General features: G+C 47.4%; 4 protein-coding genes across 11 annotated transcripts; 2 read left to right on the top strand and 2 right to left on the bottom strand.

Moving 5' to 3' along the window:
* Window positions 1-1,102: 1,102 nt before the first annotated feature.
* On the top strand, window positions 1,103-3,240 carry LOC6590562 (protein panoramix). The gene has a single exon (XM_002015913.2). It carries the CDS (start codon window positions 1,105-1,107, stop codon window positions 3,142-3,144), a length of 2,040 nt encoding a protein of 679 aa, XP_002015949.2. The 5' UTR covers window positions 1,103-1,104; the 3' UTR covers window positions 3,145-3,240.
* On the bottom strand, window positions 3,165-18,117 carry LOC6590560 (kinase D-interacting substrate of 220 kDa). 8 transcript variants are annotated; one of them, XM_026985588.1, is made up of 11 exons: window positions 17,582-18,117; window positions 9,869-10,003; window positions 9,608-9,805; window positions 6,780-9,547; window positions 6,544-6,722; window positions 6,238-6,479; window positions 5,998-6,168; window positions 5,714-5,938; window positions 5,071-5,410; window positions 3,764-4,051; window positions 3,165-3,696 (listed from the first exon to the last, which is right to left on the bottom strand). In XM_026985588.1, exons 2-11 carry the CDS (start codon window positions 9,977-9,979, stop codon window positions 3,509-3,511), a joined length of 4,710 nt encoding a protein of 1,569 aa, XP_026841389.1. In that variant the 5' UTR covers window positions 9,980-10,003; window positions 17,582-18,117; the 3' UTR covers window positions 3,165-3,508. The 8 variants fall into 8 exon arrangements, with proteins under 8 accessions (XP_026841389.1, XP_026841387.1, XP_026841391.1 ...); XM_026985586.1 differs by lacking the exon at window positions 17,582-18,117 and adding an exon at window positions 15,355-15,540; XM_026985590.1 differs by lacking the exon at window positions 17,582-18,117 and adding an exon at window positions 15,355-15,540 and having other exon boundaries at window positions 5,314-5,410.
* On the top strand, window positions 15,731-19,784 carry LOC6590558 (queuosine salvage protein). The gene is made up of 3 exons (XM_002015909.2): window positions 15,731-15,790; window positions 18,612-18,903; window positions 18,965-19,784. The coding sequence occupies exons 2-3, from the start codon at window positions 18,642-18,644 to the stop codon at window positions 19,738-19,740; spliced, it is 1,038 nt and encodes a 345-aa protein (XP_002015945.1). The 5' UTR covers window positions 15,731-15,790; window positions 18,612-18,641; the 3' UTR covers window positions 19,741-19,784.
* Window positions 19,776-20,151, bottom strand: LOC6590557 (60S ribosomal protein L29). Its single transcript, XM_002015908.2, has 2 exons — window positions 20,044-20,151; window positions 19,776-19,974 (listed from the first exon to the last, which is right to left on the bottom strand). The coding sequence occupies exons 1-2, from the start codon at window positions 20,143-20,145 to the stop codon at window positions 19,846-19,848; spliced, it is 231 nt and encodes a 76-aa protein (XP_002015944.1). The 5' UTR covers window positions 20,146-20,151; the 3' UTR covers window positions 19,776-19,845.
* Window positions 20,152-20,535: the final 384 nt, after the last annotated feature.

Raw genomic sequence — 20,535 nt, 5'->3', positions numbered from 1 at the left:
GTCAGTTGGCACTCCTTAAATTCGTCAACATTTAACCGCAAATCGCGGAAATTTTGCTTATAACACACATTCGGCATTGTATTGTTTATGTGCAAACAGGTAGTGTGCCCGAAACTTATCAACGAAAAATTACCATACACAAAATTGCATGATATACCGAAATACGAACAACAAATATGAGTTTTGTCCGATTTCTCGATAAAAATGATACAAATTAAAATAAGCTAAAATGGCAGCACTGGTTTACAGTACGCGCATGAATGTGTGTGCGGGAGCGCATTTTCTTGTCAAAACACTCTGTGTTTATACTTTTTTGGACAACAAAACAACTTAGCCAATAGTTAGCATTAAGTGATAGCATTGTCAGAATACATTTTACTCGAATTACGCCAGATTTTTTAAAATTCGTTTATGTATGCCTATATTTGTTAGCCACCTTGTCTAGCTCAGACTCCTTGTATATTCGTATACTTTTCATATATTTTTCCATTTTTTTTTTTTAAACGCGGTATGTATAGAATTCCTGATCCGTTTGCCATCAAAGTTTTCACAGTTTTTCACACTGCTTCCATGGGCCTTATATGAAAAAACACTGTCAAACAATTTTCAAAACCTAAACATACAAAAATTAATTGTTAGGAATTGTTATTTTATAAGGAACGCAATAAAGATAATAACTTAAAATTAGCCAATCTTGTAATGATTCATTAATCGAATAAAATTATGTGGACAGGGCTGAAGGTTCTATCTAGCTAATAATATTCTCCAATCCTTGACGGAGAACCATTAACCTATTGTAGACCAAGGGGGTATTTTAATATTCCACCGAAAATATTGAAAATTGAATTTTTTTAGCGCAGTTCAGCTGAAAAATATCGGGGGGTTATTTTGTAGCTCAGAGGAATCATATCAGTAATATTTTCCGACATTTACCTCAAGTCGTTGAACTGTTTTAAAAAGAGGGGGCTTAAGAGGGCTAAGTTCGTTTTTTCATCGGTATATTTACGACTTTTAAAATGAGACGGTATATTTTGGTATATTTCTGAGGATTGGAAAGAAGTCTGACCGTCTTTTCTGTGATGTGATTCAAAATTTTGTAGAAATATGAACGAAACTGAGGTAAAAGTTGAAATAAAAGCAGAAGATAATGCCAAACTCGGCGAGAACGAGACCACGCCGCTACGGCGACTCGAAGAGAATGACGAGACGCCGATACGCACAGTTGGAATCCCTCATTCTCCGAACACCACTGATTTCTCGACCGGTTGCAGTGGCCATGGATGGGAAAGCGACAACGACGATGTCGAGATCCGATCTTTTCCTCGTACTCCGCGAAGTGAACTGACAAAACCAAATAGTCCAACTAATGCCACCGAAGAGCCGGAGGAACCTCTTGTCAAGGCACAGCCTGAGGCTCCCGTTGTCATGGCTGAGCCTGAGGTTCCAGTTGTCAAGGCAGAACTGGCAGCTGCTGAAAGCGATGCTGCTACTGTTGCAGCAATAATCGGCGAACTATTCGATGGTCTCCGCGAAAACGGTATAATTCATAAATTGGAGTTAGACGAATATGGCTTGTCGGACATTCCAAGTGGTTTCAGCAACAGGGAGGAAATTAACAACATGGACTTGGAACCGCCCCAACCAGCTACGCCAGACTCAACGGACAACCTGGAAGAACTTGAAGCGTGCCGCGAAGCGACTCAGAAGGCGTTGGAAGAGTTGGATCAGTTAGATAAGCGTAAGAAGAAGAAGCGAAAGCACAGGAGGGGTAAATCTGAGGAAAGTGTTGCTGAAAAACGGACTCAAAGTAACAGTCCGGTCGATGATAATCAAAAGGAAAACAAGCGCACCTCACGGGACAATAAACGCACAAGCGAAGAGCATCAACGGGACAGGAGACGCCACCACGAACACAATCCAATGGACGATAGACGCCATCACGAACACAATCCAAGAGACGATAGACGCCACCACGACGACAGTCATACGTATAACAGACATCGACACGAGGATAAACCAAGGGACAAGCGTCCACGCGAGGATAATCACAGGCTCAAAAGAGGCGATCATGACGCTAACCCACGAGACAATGGACGCCACTATGAGGATAATGAAAGGGAAAGTAAACGACTACGCGAGGATTATCAAAGCGAAAAAAGACGCCATCAGGAGCATAAGCAAATAGATATTAAAAGTCTGCGCGAAGATAATCAAACTGAAGTCGAAGGCAAGCGTGATCCCAGGGTGAGAGTAACATTAAATGGCCTGCCGCGCGTCGCCACAATAAAACAGGAGTCGACGCCCGCGGTGGATTCAGATTCGGAGTTTGAGTGGATTTATGTTCGAGACGACGAGAGGCACATCAAAGTCGTAAATCTCGAGAAGTTGTGCCAGCAGGAGCAGAATGAGGCCGTTGCGGAGGCGGCCAATCCAGAGCCATCACCACAAAAGCTGACAAAACGAGAAAAGGGCAACTTAGCCGAGAGTCGGGCCAAGCAAGTGCTCGAACTGTTCGAGCGGAAAAAATTGGAGGATCAGGAGGAGGAGTTCCTTATGGTGGACACTATACACCAAGTGCCTAAGAGCGAGTCCTTCATGAGTAAAGAAGCCTTCGAGAATCCCTCGCCGATATGCAACAACTACAATGTGGTTTATGAGTTCAATTCGGCGCCGGGAACCAGGATTGATTTGGCTAAATGGGGGCTGGAAGCGTTACCCGATGGCACCAGGGATCTGCTCCGGATACTGGCCTACGATGTGGATCATCTAAAACAGGCTCAGCTCAAGGCACAGCCAAACCAGCGCATACTGAAACTAAAACAGGAACAGCTTTTCAATTCACCATTTTCCGAACCGGAGGAATTCGATTCTGCGGCCCTTTACATGAATGCATCGACCCAAACGGACTTCAGGCCCCACACGCACAGCGTCGGCACTCAGGCAAAACTGGAGGGACAGCCGAGAGGTGCCTTCTGGCAGGAACCGGACTTCGACATGACCTTTTTGACGACGCCCCAAACGAATGTGATGTTTTCTCTGCAAGAGCTCTGCCGAACACTGCCAAGCCCCGCGCATGCCTTCAGACTCTACCAAGCCCTTCTACCTGCTCTGGTTAACAGGCGCGAGTTTCGATCACAAAAATGAAAAAACACTATGTATATTGATTCTCTTTTCATTGTTTGTATAATTCGTAGTTCGTACATATAGAAACCAAAAAATATATAACACTGTAGCACTTTATGTATTCCATATGCAGATTCTCATTACACATTTATCCTACTCTTCCATCAGTTTACAATTAATAAATACACATAAACACACAAATATAACAAGAACTAATGCAAACAATTGTCTTTTGCTAGAGTACATTCTATTTTGGGGAACCACAACTCTCGAGTTCCAGCTGCAAACTCTTTCAGTAATTAGCTAGTTAGTTAGCTTATTTAAGACTGGCCCTATATCTAAATTGTGTAAATAAGCTTGGCTGCCATCTGGTTATCAGATTGTATCATTTGCGCGCTGTAAACACGAACGGTGCCGCTTCATCCTCCTCCTGTTGCTCCAGCAGTGTCGTCCGGATCGTAGTCCGGTGCTCTTGGGCCTCCACGTCGTCATAGTCCACTGAGGAGGAGCGTAGCAGCTGGAACTGTGAGTTGGAATCGGACCTGGTGATGATCAGCGAGGCTGGCCGGGGTCCTTAAATACAACATTAAGTAGATTATTTTGGGAAAAACTTATATTTACTCGATCAATCAATCTTTACCTGCTGGCGGCTTTGCGGTTAGTCGCACTTTGCTTCCTGCTCCTTCGGAGATATATTCAACATTCGTTGCTGACTTGGCATTATTGTTGTTGTTGTTGTTATGATTACTGCTCGATGTTTGTTGAATCGATACCCGCTTGTCGCCCTTGACACTCCCCTGCTGCTTCAGTATAGAATCGCGACCCGAAGGCTGCGCCTGCTGCTGCTGCTGATGCGTGTACATGGCCGAGGCTGAGGTAAGCAATGCAGTCGTCATTGCTGGCCCACAACCAGTGGGTGTGTCATGCTCTAAAAGATCATATGGATAGGGTAAGGTACGGATGGTTTATCAGGGTATTAGGGAACCCCGCCACACGCTGTGGCAGCTGCAGAGCCACCCAATCGGTTCACCAGCACACCAACAAATAGTTCTTATTTTTAACATCGAACATCAAACTTAACAAAGAGGTTAAAAGGGCGATAAATAAACAAACACACAGTTACGGAGAGAATGGGTAAAGCTGAATAAAATGCAAGTGGTAGAGAGTTGTTCATAAGTTTATCATTTATTTGATTGATACTTTCTTCTTGGGTGGGGAAGGGGTGTCTCCGTGGGGGGTAGGCTTAGTTAGGGTTAGTTGTTAGATGTTCATGTTTTATGTTAGACTGGAGTTCTTGCCATGTGTGGTGTGTGGTGTGTGGGTGGAGGGTTGGTTGTTCACAATTTTAAATGTCTTGTGGCCAATAATTAATCAAACTAAACTAATCGTCTTTCGAATATAACAATTGGAATGAATTAGTAATCGTCGCACAACTCAAATTTTAGTACTTTAGATAGATATAGATAGATAATACGATAATACTGTCCAGATCGAAGCCAAGCCAAAGTAAAAGTAAATCAAACAAGGCATAAAAGAATGTTCCAGATGATATATGTTTGGTTTTTGGTTTGGTCTGCTTTGGTCTCTTACAGGATTCATTGACAATTGGTCCAATTTTAAAATGGTTTTGCCCATTGTCAGACTATAGGTTAAGTTAGAAAGCCCGCAATCCCAGTTCCCGTAATACTTCACATGCACTTTACATAGTTTCAGTTTCAGACGACGGGAAAGACTGGACATCTCACAGCTTTGTGTCGTCGTAGAGCTGCTCCCCCGAGGAGCCATTGGGTATGACCACCACCAGGGGCAGGGGCAGAGAGCTGGGTTCGGTTAGTCGCTCGCTGCTAATCGAGATTTGTCGTGCCGCAGCACGATGCATCTCATAGATACCGCCACCGACAGATTCTACATGCATAAGATCGAAGGTGCTACCGCAATAGTCGTTACCGTTCCCGTTGCCCCCATTGCCACCACCAGCGCCCAGACTCTGTAGGGAATGGGAGCTGGCGCTGCGATTGTAATCGGCATGCAAGTACGAGCCCGGCACCGCGTGCTTGTTGTTGTTGTTCTGAGTCTTGGCATGGTGCTGCAGGATGCTAGTCAGCTTCAGCTCGTCGGAGGGCGAGCCGAACTCGGAGGACTCGCGTATGGGTGCCAATTGCAGTTGTGAGGCTGTAGCTAACATCTCACCTGTGGGACTGGGTCGCTCACTGCTGGCCACGTCCTCGTACGCCTCCTCGTTGAGCGTTTGCAAAGTGCCGCAAATCATTTGCTCCTCCAGTGTGACCTGTGGACAAGCAGAGAGAGGCTTTAGTGGAGGATACATAGCAGCCGCTTTAGTTGCATTTGGAGAGTGTCATGGAGGCAAGCTTTGATTGAATTTGGAATCAGTCTGTGGTGTCGTGGTGTCTGCATTACCTGGAGATACTCGTAGTCGTGCACTTTCGACTGCATTTCGTTTTTGGTTAGTTAGAGAATGGTCGGAATAAGAATAGATCAAAGCACATGAGTTAGAGCGAATCACGGCACATCCATGGTCAATCACAGATGTCCTGCACTTCTGCAGCTCTGCCGTTGGCCCTCCTCTTACCTGCTTCTCCATGTGACTGACCGAGTTCTTGCGCGACAAGGACTCGCGCGGCGGCACCAGGGCATCCGTCACGTCCTTGATCATGGGCACAGTAACTGGCGGCGCCTCCACAGCGGCGACCTGCGGCAGTGCGCGATTCTGCTTCCTCGGCTGTCGCTCGCATTCCCTCAGCGTTGTGATCAGCAGGCGAAACAGCTCCCAGTGGCCAAAGCTCAGGCCCAGCACCTGCAAGAAATTAGCCATGAAACTGGGGAAGGATTACAGTTTGAAGGGGCTCTGTCTACCGATTTGAGATCTGGCATATCGCAGTGCTTTAGTACGCGTCCATTGATGGCATTATCACGGAGCACCGGCGCCAGCTTCGGCATGGCCGGCTTCATGTCGTCAATGCGCTCTAGCAGGCTGATGACACCCTCCACTGTCAGATCCGTGAGACGTGTCAGCAATATGTCCTCCTGTATACAATTTAAAGGTGGTTATTAGGGTCTCATTTCCATTTGAAGATCATCCCCTCAAACACTCACGCCAAAGGAATCGCTGGGCGAGGCAATCAGCGGCGATACGGGCTCCGTACTTGAGCTGAGGTTCCTCGATCGCATCTCGTTGGGCACAAAATCGTTCTGGAACACTTGGTAGGGCGGATAGGGCTGTGGCTGTGGCGAAGGCACATATGTGGTGGGCGCTGGCTGCTGACGCATTTGGTTGTATACGCTCGGTCTGGTTTGGATTACAAGCGAGCTCTCATCCTCAATCGTCTGCTGATCCTCTGTAAGAGAGATTTACTTCAGTTTGTATGGATTCAGGACAAGCTTTCGTTGCCCGCCACTTACCCTTCAGAACCTTCCTTAAATACGGATCCAAATTGATGGTGAAGGGCAGAAAGATGCGCAAGTCTGCCACAAGCAAGTCCGATTTGTGGAGCTGCAGGAAGGCATCCAGCTTCCGCTCATCCCGATCCAGCTCCAGAAGCGGTGCAGCCTCTCGTAAATACGCAAGCTTGGGCCGCAGTCTATGGATGAGAGAGATGTAAGTAAGCGAAAGATTCACAGTACGAACCATATCTCACTTCTCGTATACGCTCTGCAGGGAGACATTCTCATCCGCACTGGTGTCCATGAACTGGTCGTGATGGAGCACTATCATGCTGGCCCTCAGGGGCCACTGTTCCGTCAGATTGATCCAGGAGCTGAGACGGTACCAGCTAAAGTCAATCTGGAAGGCCTTCAGTAGCCGCACCGTGATGTAGATGACGTTCATCAGACGCCGGATGCTGCGCGGATTCACGTCGCTGAAGTAGTCATCGGTGAGCACTATCCGCGAGAGGTCGAGCACACCCTGGGGATTTTGACCCAGGCGATGCAGATTGGAGCCCGTCGAGCTGGCCACCGACTCGGAGAGGCGCAGCTTCTTGCCCCCGCCTGGTCGTGCCGGCCCACGCAGTTTTTCCTGGCTCGAGACGATCTCCGAGGCATTGGACAGACGTCGCGCGGATACAGAGTGCCCCAGGGTGGGTCCATCGTCGTTCTGGTACTCACCGCCGCCGCCACTCCGTTTGAACAGCAGGGCGGTCATCTGGGCTCGCTGCACCTTGCGCAGCCCGGAGTTTTGCAGGTAGACGGGCAGATGGACCAGGTTCCGCAGGAAGTCGTGGCCCCCGATGCCACCCTCGGTGAACAGACGTCGACTGTTGGCCTCCGCCGCCTTGGCAATCACATGGGGATCCACCGAGATGAGCAGCACAAACGGACGGTTCGGCGTGGAGAGCAGCGTCTGGACGGCGTTCAGCAGGGTGAGGATGCGTTCAGTGTCGCACGAGTCGAGGGCATCGATCACGCCCACCAGCCGGCTCTGCTGATTGGTGAACGAGTCCAGGCACTTGACCATGTCCGTCATCACCGCAACCTCGGCGCCGAGCATCGTCAGGGGTGCCGTTTCGCTGGTGCGCACCGCTCGCTTCAGCTGCCGGATGTGGGAGGTGAACAGGGCGACGCATACCTTGGCCAGAACATGCAGGTGCGTGCAGATGAGGGTGCCCAGGATGGCGGCCACCACATAGAGCACCACCTGGATCTGCTCCCGCTCCTTGGCATTGGCGTACGTGAAGTAGGCCACGATTAGGGAGATGCCAGTTACCAGGGTGACCAGCGCCAGTTCGAAGATTACGACAATGGGAATGCAGCACATGCGCCGCCAGCGCCAGCCCACGTCCGCCTTGAGGCACTTGGGACGGAACGCGCGGTACAGGCGGGTGGCCAGCCAGCCGTAGTGTGACTCCAAGGCACCCAGAAGGGCGGCCAGCATGTGGGCCACGGCTCCGTCGCCCGTCGGCGATGCACTGTTGGCCTCCGCAAAGTGGAAGCGCACCGGCTTGGCTTGGGAATCGGACTGGGGGCCAGGCGGGTGGCAGAATGCCACTTGCAGGATGAGGCGCAGCCGTGTCATTCGCTTCTCCAGACCATGCTGCACGGAATAGGCCCAGAGCATGTCCATCTGGTAGTTGCAGTACTTCACAGCCGCCAGCAACAGGTAGGCCACCAGCATGAAGGCTGCGGCGGATGACACGCCGCAGACCGTCGACCAGGTGCTCAGCCCGACAATGGTGCCGATGAGCAACGCCACGTGCAGACACACGATGAACAGGAGGCCGCTGGTCTTCGCCGGCGGTTCGGCCCACTGTTTGGCAAAGTTGTTCATCTCGTCGCGCAGTTTGTTGAGCAGGAAACTCTTGCCGCTGCCCCACTTGGCGTAGAGTCCGACGGTGATGGGCGTCGTCAGCGTGGGCTCGCTGAGCACATCTGCCAGGGCGGAGGAGTACAGCTCGTAGCCCAGCATGCCCTCGGAGTCCTCGTTGGTGTTGAGACGCCTGGCCCCAAACACCTGGCCGAGTATCGTCTTCTGGTGCAGGGTGTCGATGTTGTAGGGCGTCTCGCCCGCCTTGTTCGCCCGATACAGGAGCTGGCTGTGCTTGGGATTGCGCAGGAGCGCCTCCACTATCGCCTTGCTGCGCGCCCGCATGGCTATGTGCAGACAGGTGTCGCCGCGCTTATCGGCGGCCATCACCTTGGCTTTGCGGTCGAGCAGCATGTGGACTATCTCCAGATTGCGATTGCGCACGGCCCGCATGAGCGGTGTGTCGCCGTCTTTGGTGGACGACTCCAGGTCGGGGTTCGTGGATAGCAGCAGCTTCACGATCTGGATGTGGCCCTTCTCCACGGCCGTGTAGATGGCCGTCTTGCGGTCCTTGCCCTGGATATCCACGTCTGCGTGCTTCTTCAGCAGCGCCTCCACAACGGTGCGATGGCCGGCCTTTACGGCGTGAATGAGGGGCGTGTCCGCCCCACGATCCTGGATATTGATGTAAGCGCCGGCTGCTATTAGGGATGCAGCAATATCCTGGAATCCCTCACGACTGGCGATGCACAGGGCCGTCATTCCATCCTTATCCAGAGCATTCACATTCGGCTTCTTCTCCAGAATGGAACTCACGCAGTCCGTGTGCCCACCGGCGGCTGCCACCAACAGTGGAGTCCACGAGTACATCCCAGCAGTGTCGACATTGGCACCGGCCTTCAGCAGAGTGTCCACGATCTCAACGTTGCCCCGTCGACAGGCCCAGACGAGGGCTGTCGTTCCGTACTTGTCGCCGACATTCACCTTGGCGCCGCGCTGCACCAGTAACTCCACAATGTCCTTGAAGCCCCGTCCCGCTGCCCAGAGCAGGGCCCCCAAGTGGTAGTTGCCATGCGCATTGCCATCGGCCCCCTTTTCCAGCAGCAGCCGCACCAGTTCCGTGTGCCCCCGATAGGCGGCCCACATCAGACTTGTCCAGCCACCCTGAGGAAAGTATTCGAGTATTAGCTGACTCTGTTTGCCGATTGGAAGGTTATTTCTTACCATATCGCGATGCTCGACCTCAGCGCCATGATCCAGTAGAAGTTGGACGACATCAAAGTGCCCATTGCGGGCGGCACACAGCAGAGCGGTCCAGCTATCCAGATCCTCGGCCTGGACATCGGCGCCGCGTGCCAGGAATTCCCGAACGAATGCTGTGAGACCCCGTCCGGCCACAACCATCAGCACGGTGGTGGCATTCTGCAAAGGATTGAATAACTGAATACTCTGGGAAAACTAGAACTAGGACTCTCTCTCTCTGACCTCATCCCGATCATCGATGTTCAGGTGCCGGCTGTCAAGGATGGCGCGCAGCCCGGAGATATCATTATTATCGATGAACTGCAGCAAGGCGCGATGTCCCAGCGAACCCATGGATTCTCCGTAGCGATTTATGTTCTGCGTATGAAATATAGAAAGTGTTACTAAGGATTACGATTGGCATCGATGTGGGGATATCAATTAGAATCGAACTGAAACGAACATCATGCAGGAAATCAATTGGCTTCGGGTTATTCGGGTGTTATATGTAGAACTGTTTTCGGGGAAAGCGAGAACACATCAATCCCCAGGGGAGTCATTAGTAATCCTCGGTATTAATTCAGGATTTCTTCAACCTATTACATGCTCAAACCAAACAGGAACCAAATTTTGGGGAACATAGGGGTGGGTACGCTTTGTATTGAATTTGGGATCAGTTCAACAACAACAACAACACCCAAGACAAAAAAACCCATGCATGGCATACTCTTTTGCAGCATTCGCTTGTGCGTCTCGAGTCCGAGCATCAATGTGGGAGGGTTTGGGGGGCGGGGGCCCAGCAGAGTTTTTTAAAGCATAAGTAATTGTTGATTGGTTAAAAATTATCCAAAAAAGGCCATGATTCACTCGGTTGGTAATTTCTTGGCCATCAATAAATTATGGTTATAAAAAGAATCCAGTGCGAATTTTACAGTTCTCCAAGAAATCAGTATTCCAATAAAAGTGTGTCGTGGTGTCTGTGGTGCGACTGTATAAAAATATCTCAGCATGAGGGTGTTTATAAATAACTTTTGGGTAAACCCTTTTTCGCGAACCCAAAAACCACACAACCTTTATCCGTGATGATACGCGGATAGGCGAAGGTGAGGGCGTCTACGTGAGTCCCTAGACATCGTTTGATCCCATAAGCCCCGCCGCAAACAGATAGCCCATTTAGGCGTAGATCTGGACAGGTAGTGTGATAATGCCACAGATTGTCGTATTTGCTATTTGAACAAATGCCATTCACCACCACTCACGCACTGCAGGGGCTTCAAATTAATTTATTTCACTTCATTTCATTCCTTATTTTTGTCAACATCTCTTTCAATCGCAATGAAAGGTGAAATGTTCGATTAAACAAATATGTGCGAGTATGGCACATAGGGTGTTCTGTAGAGTCTCTCATTTTTAGCTTGAGATTTGCCTTGATTGTGGTTTAGTTTTCAGTTACAGTCGAGAGAAGGTGTTAAAATGCATTCGGGCATAGCAAATGCGTAGCCAGACAGACGATTGGGTAAATATTAGACCAGATACCCATTAAAAGAGTTCTAATTTGTTATTGATTAATGGAAAATCTGTGATAGGTATTCTCAAAGATATATTAAGCATCGTATTGTCAGGAATACACACAGAATCCATTCTGCTTTTGTGATATCCCATATTTTTGTACTTCTTTCATTATGGTTTAAAGTTTATTAAATTATTAAAATATTTGTATATTTTGTTGTAGTTTCAATTGAATTCCTTTTGCTGGGAAATGTTTAACCAAATTTTCAATGGATTGCAGAATGCAACCAAACCAATATGCTCTTTAATCTATGGGTATTATTTACTGTTCGAGTTCGAGTATACTTTACATTTTTAGATTTCTTCTTGCCTGGCGATCGCAGATTATTGAGGCTCAGCCGCGAGGCGCTCAAGATCAACTCATCGAAGCTTTTGGATAGTTTCATGATTGCTCTTTTGCTGTGTCTGGCAATTAAATTTGCTCTTGAATTTGTCTCTATTTGATTAATTAGCTCTGTTTTGTTTGGTCGCGGTGTACGAGCGGAGACGGTACGACGGTACGACGGTACGTGCTGCGTCAAGCTGATAAAACCAGCGACTGCACAAACATGGAAATTCTGCTCTTCATTTGTCACAGTATCACATAAATCACACAATTGAGAAGGAAAAAAACAGTAGCAGAATCACTCGCGAGAACTGGCATCCAGTGCACCACCAAGTGCATACGGGTACGGTATGTGCATAATATTAATAAGCAAATATTCTTCTTTCTCTTTTTGCCGCTTCATTAATTGGCAGTTAATTAATTCCCGTGCTCCAGTGCTCCCGTGCTTCCGTGCGGCGCGAGCGTTTAGGTTTTCTTGAGCGTTTCTTGGGGAATGCGAAGCGAGTCGAATGCAGCAACTGTTCCGTAGTGCCGCCTTAGTAGCTCCCTGGTCGGGTCCCGTCTGACGCGTGATGTGTGGTGGGGGGGCGCTTATCATCCACTGCCGTTGCTGCCGTTGCTGCCGCCGCTGCTGCTGCTGCTGTGAGAATGGGGTTTGCACGCAAAAGTAGTCATCTCCGTCCCACTGTAATCAGCCATGGGGTGGCAGTCGGTAGGTGTGCTCCACGCTCCACACTCCACACTCCACGCTCTATGGAAATGCCGTTTCGTGTCGCATATAATTGGCCAGAAAAACCACTCGCACTCGCACTTAGAGGAACTTGTTTGCCAATTTTGGTATTATTATTTTGTTGACCCGCAGCTGGTGCTGCCGCTGCTGCTGCCACGAGCGTTGCACCACAACTGATTGACCAGCCAGCGGACTGGTCAGTGGCTGGTTTTGTTTGTGGTCTAAGTCTCAAGAGTCCAAGAGCCGCTGCCTTGCATAAAGAGTTTCACTTTAATTTATGCTCTCAGAAGGCCAACCGATGACCAGCCATCCGCATTCGAGTGAAATGCACGTGTAATTACATCGATGTTCTTTATAGTTTATGGCTTCCATTAGGCTAATGAAACTCCTTCCCCCCCACAGAGCACTCGTTCGCGACACTTGAGAATCGCGACAGAGATGGACAGTCTCTGATATCGGGGAGACACTTAATGAGCGATTGAGTTGGTTTATTTTGGACTCGACCCACAATAGAATCGCGTGTCACTTAATGGGCCCTCCAGTCAAGAGGCAGCCAACACTCGTAATCAGCCTCATGAGCCACTGACACTTCCCAGGAAAGGAGAGGAAAGCCAGCCACTTGAAGCCAGAACAGAGGCAGAACAAAGGCTGAAGAAACGAAGAACAGACCATTCTTGCAGCATTAGTGGCCTCTTCATTCGTTTTAGTAAAGCCATAAGCTGCAGCAAGCAGCCAGCAGTCAGCAGCCAGCAGCAAGCAACAAGAAGTTTATTTTTAGATCCGATATATACTGGTTTTCCTCGGGGAACATTTCTCTCTCTCTCTTTCTCTGCATATTCTGCTTATTATGCGGGGATCCCATGGGTGTAAGTGCGTGGTTCGGGGTTGCGGGTTACGGTTAACGTTAGGGGTTGGGGGTTGGGGGTTACGGTCAAAGCAGCAGAGCAACAAACGTGACAAGAACAACAAGGAGAACAAGAATGCAAGGATCGTTGGTGTGCATTTACATGGACATGGATGTGGGAGAAACGTCGCAGGGCCAGATTGAAGTGACTGAAGCGTCGAGAGGAGCTCGCGCCGGCACCACCACCGCCACCGCCACCGCCACTATGCTCTTGCTCTGGGTGTTCCTGATCCTGGTGTTCCTGCCCTCCAATACTCTGCGACGACTCCGATGGCTCCTCCTCGATATCGACTATGAATCGCGGCATGGACTCGTGGGGCGACGCCTCAGTGCCATGGCCCCGATGCCCTCTGAGGTGTTGCTTGATGGCCAGGGCCCGCTCCTCGCATTCGAGCAGTGGCTGGTGCAGCGACTGGATGTCACGTGCCCCCGAGTGGTGCAAGCCGCTCACCAAAGCCGCAATGGTCCCACCACTAGCCGGGGGATGGGGGCTGGTTCCCCTTGCCCTTCCACCGGCTGCCGTTGGAGTTGGGGCTGCCTCGGGCGGTGGTACTTCTTCGATTCCACTCAACATCGTTGCGGCCTTCTTCTTTGGGGGCTTGTGTGCCCTCCCATCTTTCCCCATGACGGTGGGTTTTCGCTGTACGACACTCGAAGATGTTGAAATGAATGGGGGTGCTTATCTCATCGGGGGATGTATCCTGGGATGTATCTGTGTGCATCTACGATGGTTAGTACATCATCACATATTTACTTATCTAAAGCTTTGCGTTCTAAGGCAGTTTTTATCTTCCAATTGATTTCGATCGATGAACGCCTGAAATGCTATTGATTGGGGGAGCAACAACAACAACAACATGGAGAGACATTGCCTCTTAATGAATCCAAATTGATTGACTGATGCAAGATTCCTATATCTAGATTCCGCTATTTTCTGGTTTTTTTCCACTTGCACACACTTTCTGTATGGATCTATTCTATGCATAAGCATTTCCTATAACACAAAGGATGGACATAGTATTGATAACAGAGATTGATTCTTTAATTCTCCTGGGGCTTTCTCTGTCACATGTCAGGACTGTCAGCTCGTTTTAGACAGATAATGGAGGGCGCCAGCACGACTATAAAGTTCTTACTTGCTTTCTTAATTGTCATACAACAGATATAAATAACAGATAGATAGATAGATAGATAGAAGACACACCTCACCCCCGCCGCTGGGACTCGTCTTTAAGCGGGCCTTGAACATTTTCGCCAAACTTTCGCCGTTTAGTTCCGTTTTGAAGGCCGATTTCGATATCGATTGAAGAGATATATATGTATGCAGATTATTAATTCCCGAAGCTGCGCATCGACTGCTTGGCAAAGGCGCCTTCAATGAACTGTCGGCGCCCCAATGGGGTAGCATCATATATAAATGTTGCCTCTGGCCCACCAAACGTTCCGATCCGCCTTATTCTATTTAGTTTTCATTAATTGAGCAAACAGCACCGATAAACCTATTCAGATAAGCCGCGGATACTAAAAGGAACACCACGCAAAGATATTACTGCTGCGGCTGCTTCCTAATAAACAAAGACAATGGAAAAGTATGGTGCTGCTAATTACCTTTTCTTAATTTCGTTTCCTCCCAAAAAGACAAATAGAATCGGACTGAAACCGGAAGGGATGAACAGAATATGAATGGAATTTCAAAAGTTACTGTATCTGATAGGAATATCTAGATTTAGATAGACAGATAAATGCATCCCACAAAAAAATAGAGTGCACAACGGAAAAGCCTCTCCCCGTATCATTGATCGCGTGAAGGGTTTCGTTTTTCTGTTGCATTTGAATTGCCGCCATTTCGAGCGCCTAAAGTAAATCACTTTTTAGCGTTGCATACTTTGGGGCGGCATGCCGTAAAGATTATAAAAATATATGTCATGTAGGGGTATGACGTATGTTGAAGGGTATGTACGATTCGAGGCGCCTTAACTAATCGTCCCGATAAAATATAAAGAACGAAACCATACCATGCCAACCATATGCCCCGCCGTCTGCTTACTTATCGGTAAAACAATCTCATTTCAGGCAATACGAGTATGTACAGTACATACATCTGTAGTGGGAAACCCGATAAGCAGTCAGTCTCCCCCATATACCATATAGAACGGATGACGGGGCGATTAAGCTTTACTTTGTCGTCTGGCAGAACCCACCTGTACCGCAGCATTGCCGCCGCGACCGAAGGAGCCGCGCAGCAGGCCGAAGGGAAAAATGCTGCCATAGCCGCTGGTACTGGCCACCGGTGCAGGCGGAGAGTCCGGATTGAGGGGCGACATCTCCGAGTAGGCCCGCCCCACCTCGTGCAATTTGGGTGTGCGCTTCATTCCGGCTCTTTCTCTCTCTCTCCCTCTCTCCTTCTATTGGCAACCTGGAACCACCTCCAATACCACGGGAGTGGAGTGTGTAACTCTTTTAGTACACTTTTATTATCAGTTTACAGCGTGTCACTGGACTTAAGCCCCGGGCCAAATATTTACTCGCGACTATCGTTTCCCGTTTTAGGGCCGCCCAGACGGAGACAGAGACACCGCAGCACTGAGGAGCATCTCCCCGGAACGATTCTGATTCGTCTGTGATTACGGATTACGGGTATGTGTATAGGTAAACACGTAGTATATTGTTTAGCTTTAGAGAAATGCAAATTGCCCGACTATAATCTATTTGGAATATAAAAGCGGCGATTAGTCGGTGAGTGGAGCGCACGCGGCGCACTCTGCTGGAAAACTAACTGTAACCGATGGCGCAGAAAGAGAGGAACAACAGCAACAACTTTCGCACACACTCTCTTTCTCGTGCTCTCGCCCTCTCTCGTGGTTTTCCTTCAGTTTTTGTTTTATTTATTTTGTTTTTGATAAAATGAGAAATTGCAACCCAAAATAATACCGTTTGTTAACAATGTGTGCGTGTGTTCGTGGGAACTTGAGTGGGTGTGTGTGTGTGTGTGCACGTGATGCCGGAATGTAGGGTAATGTCAAAATGGAAACAAAAACTAAGACAAGGCTGTGTTTGGGCATGCCGAAGTGTTTCATACGCTTTCTGGAGAATATACACAAACGGGATCTAATAACAGAGTGTTCACCGAGGTAACAACTCGTATTCTATACGATTGTGATATTTAGTGGAATATCTAAAGGGTACAATCGACATGCCTGCTTCCTTGAGAATGTATCTTCGGAGACCGGGTGCAAGATCACCCGAAAGATTCTCTTTTGAGCACCTTTGAATCCAAGTTCTCCTTTTGTATCATTTCACTCACTTGTTCTTTAGATATGCGGCCCTCGTCATTTGATGGCCCTATCGAACGCATTTCCATGAAATGCGAAATGGAGTAGACCGGAACACTCTCCACCATGTTGTACACTTTACAATGCTTTACAATGTAATTTTGAAGCTTAGCTTGGACTTCACTGGCCAAGATTCTGCGTCAGGTAACGACCCGATATGAAAACAAACTGAGGCCCAGGCGAAGGCGTTCAATAATTGGCAAGAAGCGTCTGATTTGACATCGTTTATCAGGCAAATTAGCGTCGATTTGTGATACAGTGAATTAGAAGATTTCAATTACCTTTACAGATTTGGAGTCCATTGCTTGGCATGGAAAAATTATAGATACGAATATAATCGGCACAAATTAACACTTGACAGCTGATGAGCATTCAATAAGTGACGAGCGGCAACTTAATGATGATCGAGAACGGAATGCACTGAAAGATATTATATTTCGATTGCTGGGATTCGAGTGTCAAGCTTACTGCCAGCCTTTCGGGTGAAGTGCACGATAACGGGAGAGATAATGAATGTCTTATTGCAGAGCACTACGATATTAATATACTCTTCAATTATGACAGATTACAAATAAAGCAAGTAAGAAGGCTATAGTGGATAAAGGAAAATACCTACTTCCTGTCTAAAGCCATTTAATTGGCGAATAGTGACAAAAACTAGAAGAAAACACATATTGGAATAGACCCGAGAATATTATAAAAATAAATACGAGTCTGTGTGGGTATACAGTAGATGATTCTGCAAGTTCTAGGTCTTTAAATATATTTATGTAAACTACTTATTATACACATACATATGCACATATTCGAATATGTATACTATAGTCAAGAACAATACCAAACGGGATATACATATGTATTCTAGCGAACTAATTAAGAGTCTGACTGAATGATTCTACAGATCTCAGTAGGATTGTGCAAATTAATTAGCACTTTGGGCGACAGCACACTACAGCTATGATAATTACCAGAATGCTGGTGTCTAAAAACGAAATTATACGAAATATTATTTATAACCATTACGGCAACTACTGGACATCTTTGAGGGATTCTTACTTATGCTCAGTCCACGCAATGTAGGGGTACTCGGGCTCACCTGTTGAATGAATCTCGTTGCAGAGCAGTGTGTCGTTGTTTCTCAGTCTCAAAGTGTCGCGATTTGTGCAGGATCAGACTTGAATGAAAACAGGCGTCATTTGGGTGGGGGGCACAGCTGAGCGCACGTGTATCTGTATCTTCAGCGCCCTTACATATGTACATACGTTTGTGTATGTAATGAACGCGTGAAGAGTGTGTGTGTCTGTTTGTGTTGATGGCAAACTGAAACGTCGATAAAATATTTGTTCACAGCACAAAGAACTTTTTGGGTGTTGAAATAGTACGTCTGCGAGTGATATTTTCGTATACTTTTTAATGCATTCACAAACTTAGATTAGGTTAAACAAGGTGTCACGAAGAGAAACTAATTTGCTTAAAAACGACTCCTTCACGGCACGACTTTTGTGTGTGTTTTGATAACGAACTCGCACTTTTTGGTTAGTAAATACTTGACATACAGATGGACAGGGAGTATTACACAATCTCACAGGACGCTTTCTTTGGTTTTATAACCAGCTTAAGCCATTTAATTCGTTTTTTGGGTCATTATATCGCGACACCGACGTCAGCTGCTGCTGGCTTGTTTTTTTATACAAAAAAATTGAATGTAAGTGTTGGGCAGCGATGAGAGTCAGAGCTAAAGGTCTTAGCCAACATTACTCAACGGAATACCTATTTTCGTTGTTTTTGTTTGACCTTTTTCTCTAAAACGTTTTTTTAGACAAGATCCAATAAAAGCAAGTGTTAAAAATAAACCAGTCAATTGGAAAATAGGTTCATTAATCGGACAAAATTATGTGGGCATGGCTAAATGTTCTATATAGCTGGTAATATTCGACGGAATACAAAAACGAGGAATATGTAAAATAGAACTTGAATTCGTCAGTATATTTACGGTATATTTTGAAAATGAGGCGGTATATTTCTGAGGGTCAGATGGTATATTTTATAGATAAATCCGATAACGACCTTGTTTAAACCCACACTGGGTACGATTTTTTAAATTTTAATTTTATCCTTTTTTAAAGATACTTTCAAGGTTTATAAGGACTATCAAGATGGTAAGCAAAAGCCTAAGCCCACGAGAATCTGGAGCTCACATCGTGCAGCATGCCAAGCACGTTCGAGTGCTGCCTGAAGGCATCGAAAAGCTGTCCAAGGAGATTCTGGACGGCCTGCAGAGCAAGCGCATAGGAGTGGAGAACTTTTCGCAACATGAGCTGCATCCAAATCCGGACGATAGCAAGCCTGAAGCATATTCAGGAGCCGCTGACTGGGTTTTTGTCTTGGACACCCTGAACTTTTGCTTCTGGACACCGAGTGTGTAATTTTGCCATCACATGAAATGATCTCTAACCCAATCTGATTAATCTTTTCATAGATAACTATACCAAATACAAGGTTGATGGCTACACGGGATACTTTGCCCTCTGTGCAGCCATTAAAAGGGCCATCGCTGACGGCTTAAATGTGACGAATGCCAAGTTCTACTCGGAAATCGACATGAAGACGGTGGAACATATATTCCGATCGGACGACGGCGAGACAAAGATACCGCTGATCCAGAAACGGCTCGACTGTCTCCATGAAGTGGGCAACAGCCTCCTAAAGAAGTACGATGGCCGCTTCGAGAATGTGATCAAGGCAGCCGACAAATCGGCTGTGCATCTGCTCGAGCTGATTGTCGAGGAATTCCCGTGTTTCCGGGACCAGGCAGACTTTGCGGGAAAGCGCGTTTCGATCCTGAAACGGGCTCAGATACTTGTCGGCGATATCTGGTCCTGTTACAGGGGCAAGGGTCTGGGCTTTTTCCACGACATCGATCAGATCACCATGTTCGCCGACTACCGTATTCCACAGGTGCTGGTGCACTTCGGCAGCTTGCAGTACACGCCGGAGTTGCTAGAGGTGCTCAAATCGGATACAATTCTGGAGAACGGAGATCCAATGGAGGTGGAGATACGCGGAGCATCGATATACATAATCGAGCAGGTCAGAGATGAGGTGATGAAATCCTTAAAGGAAAACCATCCAGAAATCTCTCCCGACAACGTGAATTCTGTTGTGATTGACCAGTACCTCTGGGACTACAGACGCCAGTATCAGGCGGACTTGGAACATATCCCATTCCACAAAGTCTTGAGCATTTACTATTAACTATCAACTTGACTACGAATAAAGATGTTGGCGCATACGTTAAATTGATTTCCTTTAATTAAACAACGGGCTCTCTTCTAACCAAGATCGGATGTTGTCTGGAATCTACAAAGTAATGGGCTTGGGCTTGCCCTGCTGCGAGGCGATGCGTTCGTTGTATTTCTTCACAGACTCTTCGCGGGACAGGTTACCCTTGCGTGCGTACCGCTGGTTGATCAGGAACTTGACATCCATCTGTTCAAAAAGATAAGCCGGGTTAGGATATGTGCTCGCATATAAAATAAACCAATTCTGTCTACTTACGCCCATGGTGGACTCGTGGCGCTTACGCATGGGGCGCTTGATGCCATTGCGATGGGCCTTCTTGTTCTGGTTGTGGTTTGTGTGATTCTTTGACTTGGCCATCTCAAACTATGTTTCCAACGCGAATATCCGAGCATCCAAGGATTGGCGGAGCATGAAAACAGAAAATATTCCACATTACAAATACTTCAAGGCACGGGAAACACATTATCACTCCCAGATCTGGTCGATTTATTGCGAAAATCAACGCTTTTCCGGATTTATTATTGACAAAATTTCTGTTGCAACCTACGTTTTTGACACTTCAGCGGAAAAGAAGAGGAAAAGTGTGACCGCGGTTTTGTGGAGAAGAAATATACGGTCCGACCCTTAGCCCACTTAAGCCCCCTTTATTTGAATAGGATAACAACTTGAGTTCAGGGGCGATCTATGCAGATCTATCTTAGCTAGATAATAATCTCAAACTGAAACATATAATTTTATTAGATTGAC

This window comes from Drosophila persimilis, unplaced genomic scaffold, assembly GCF_003286085.1.
Source record: "Drosophila persimilis strain 14011-0111.01,24,50 unplaced genomic scaffold, DperRS2 tig00000002-arrow-pilon, whole genome shotgun sequence".
NCBI lineage: Eukaryota > Metazoa > Arthropoda > Insecta > Diptera > Drosophilidae > Drosophila > Drosophila persimilis.
The sequence above is the reverse complement of the archived record's forward strand: the minus strand, read 5'-3'. Positions and strand labels throughout refer to the sequence as shown.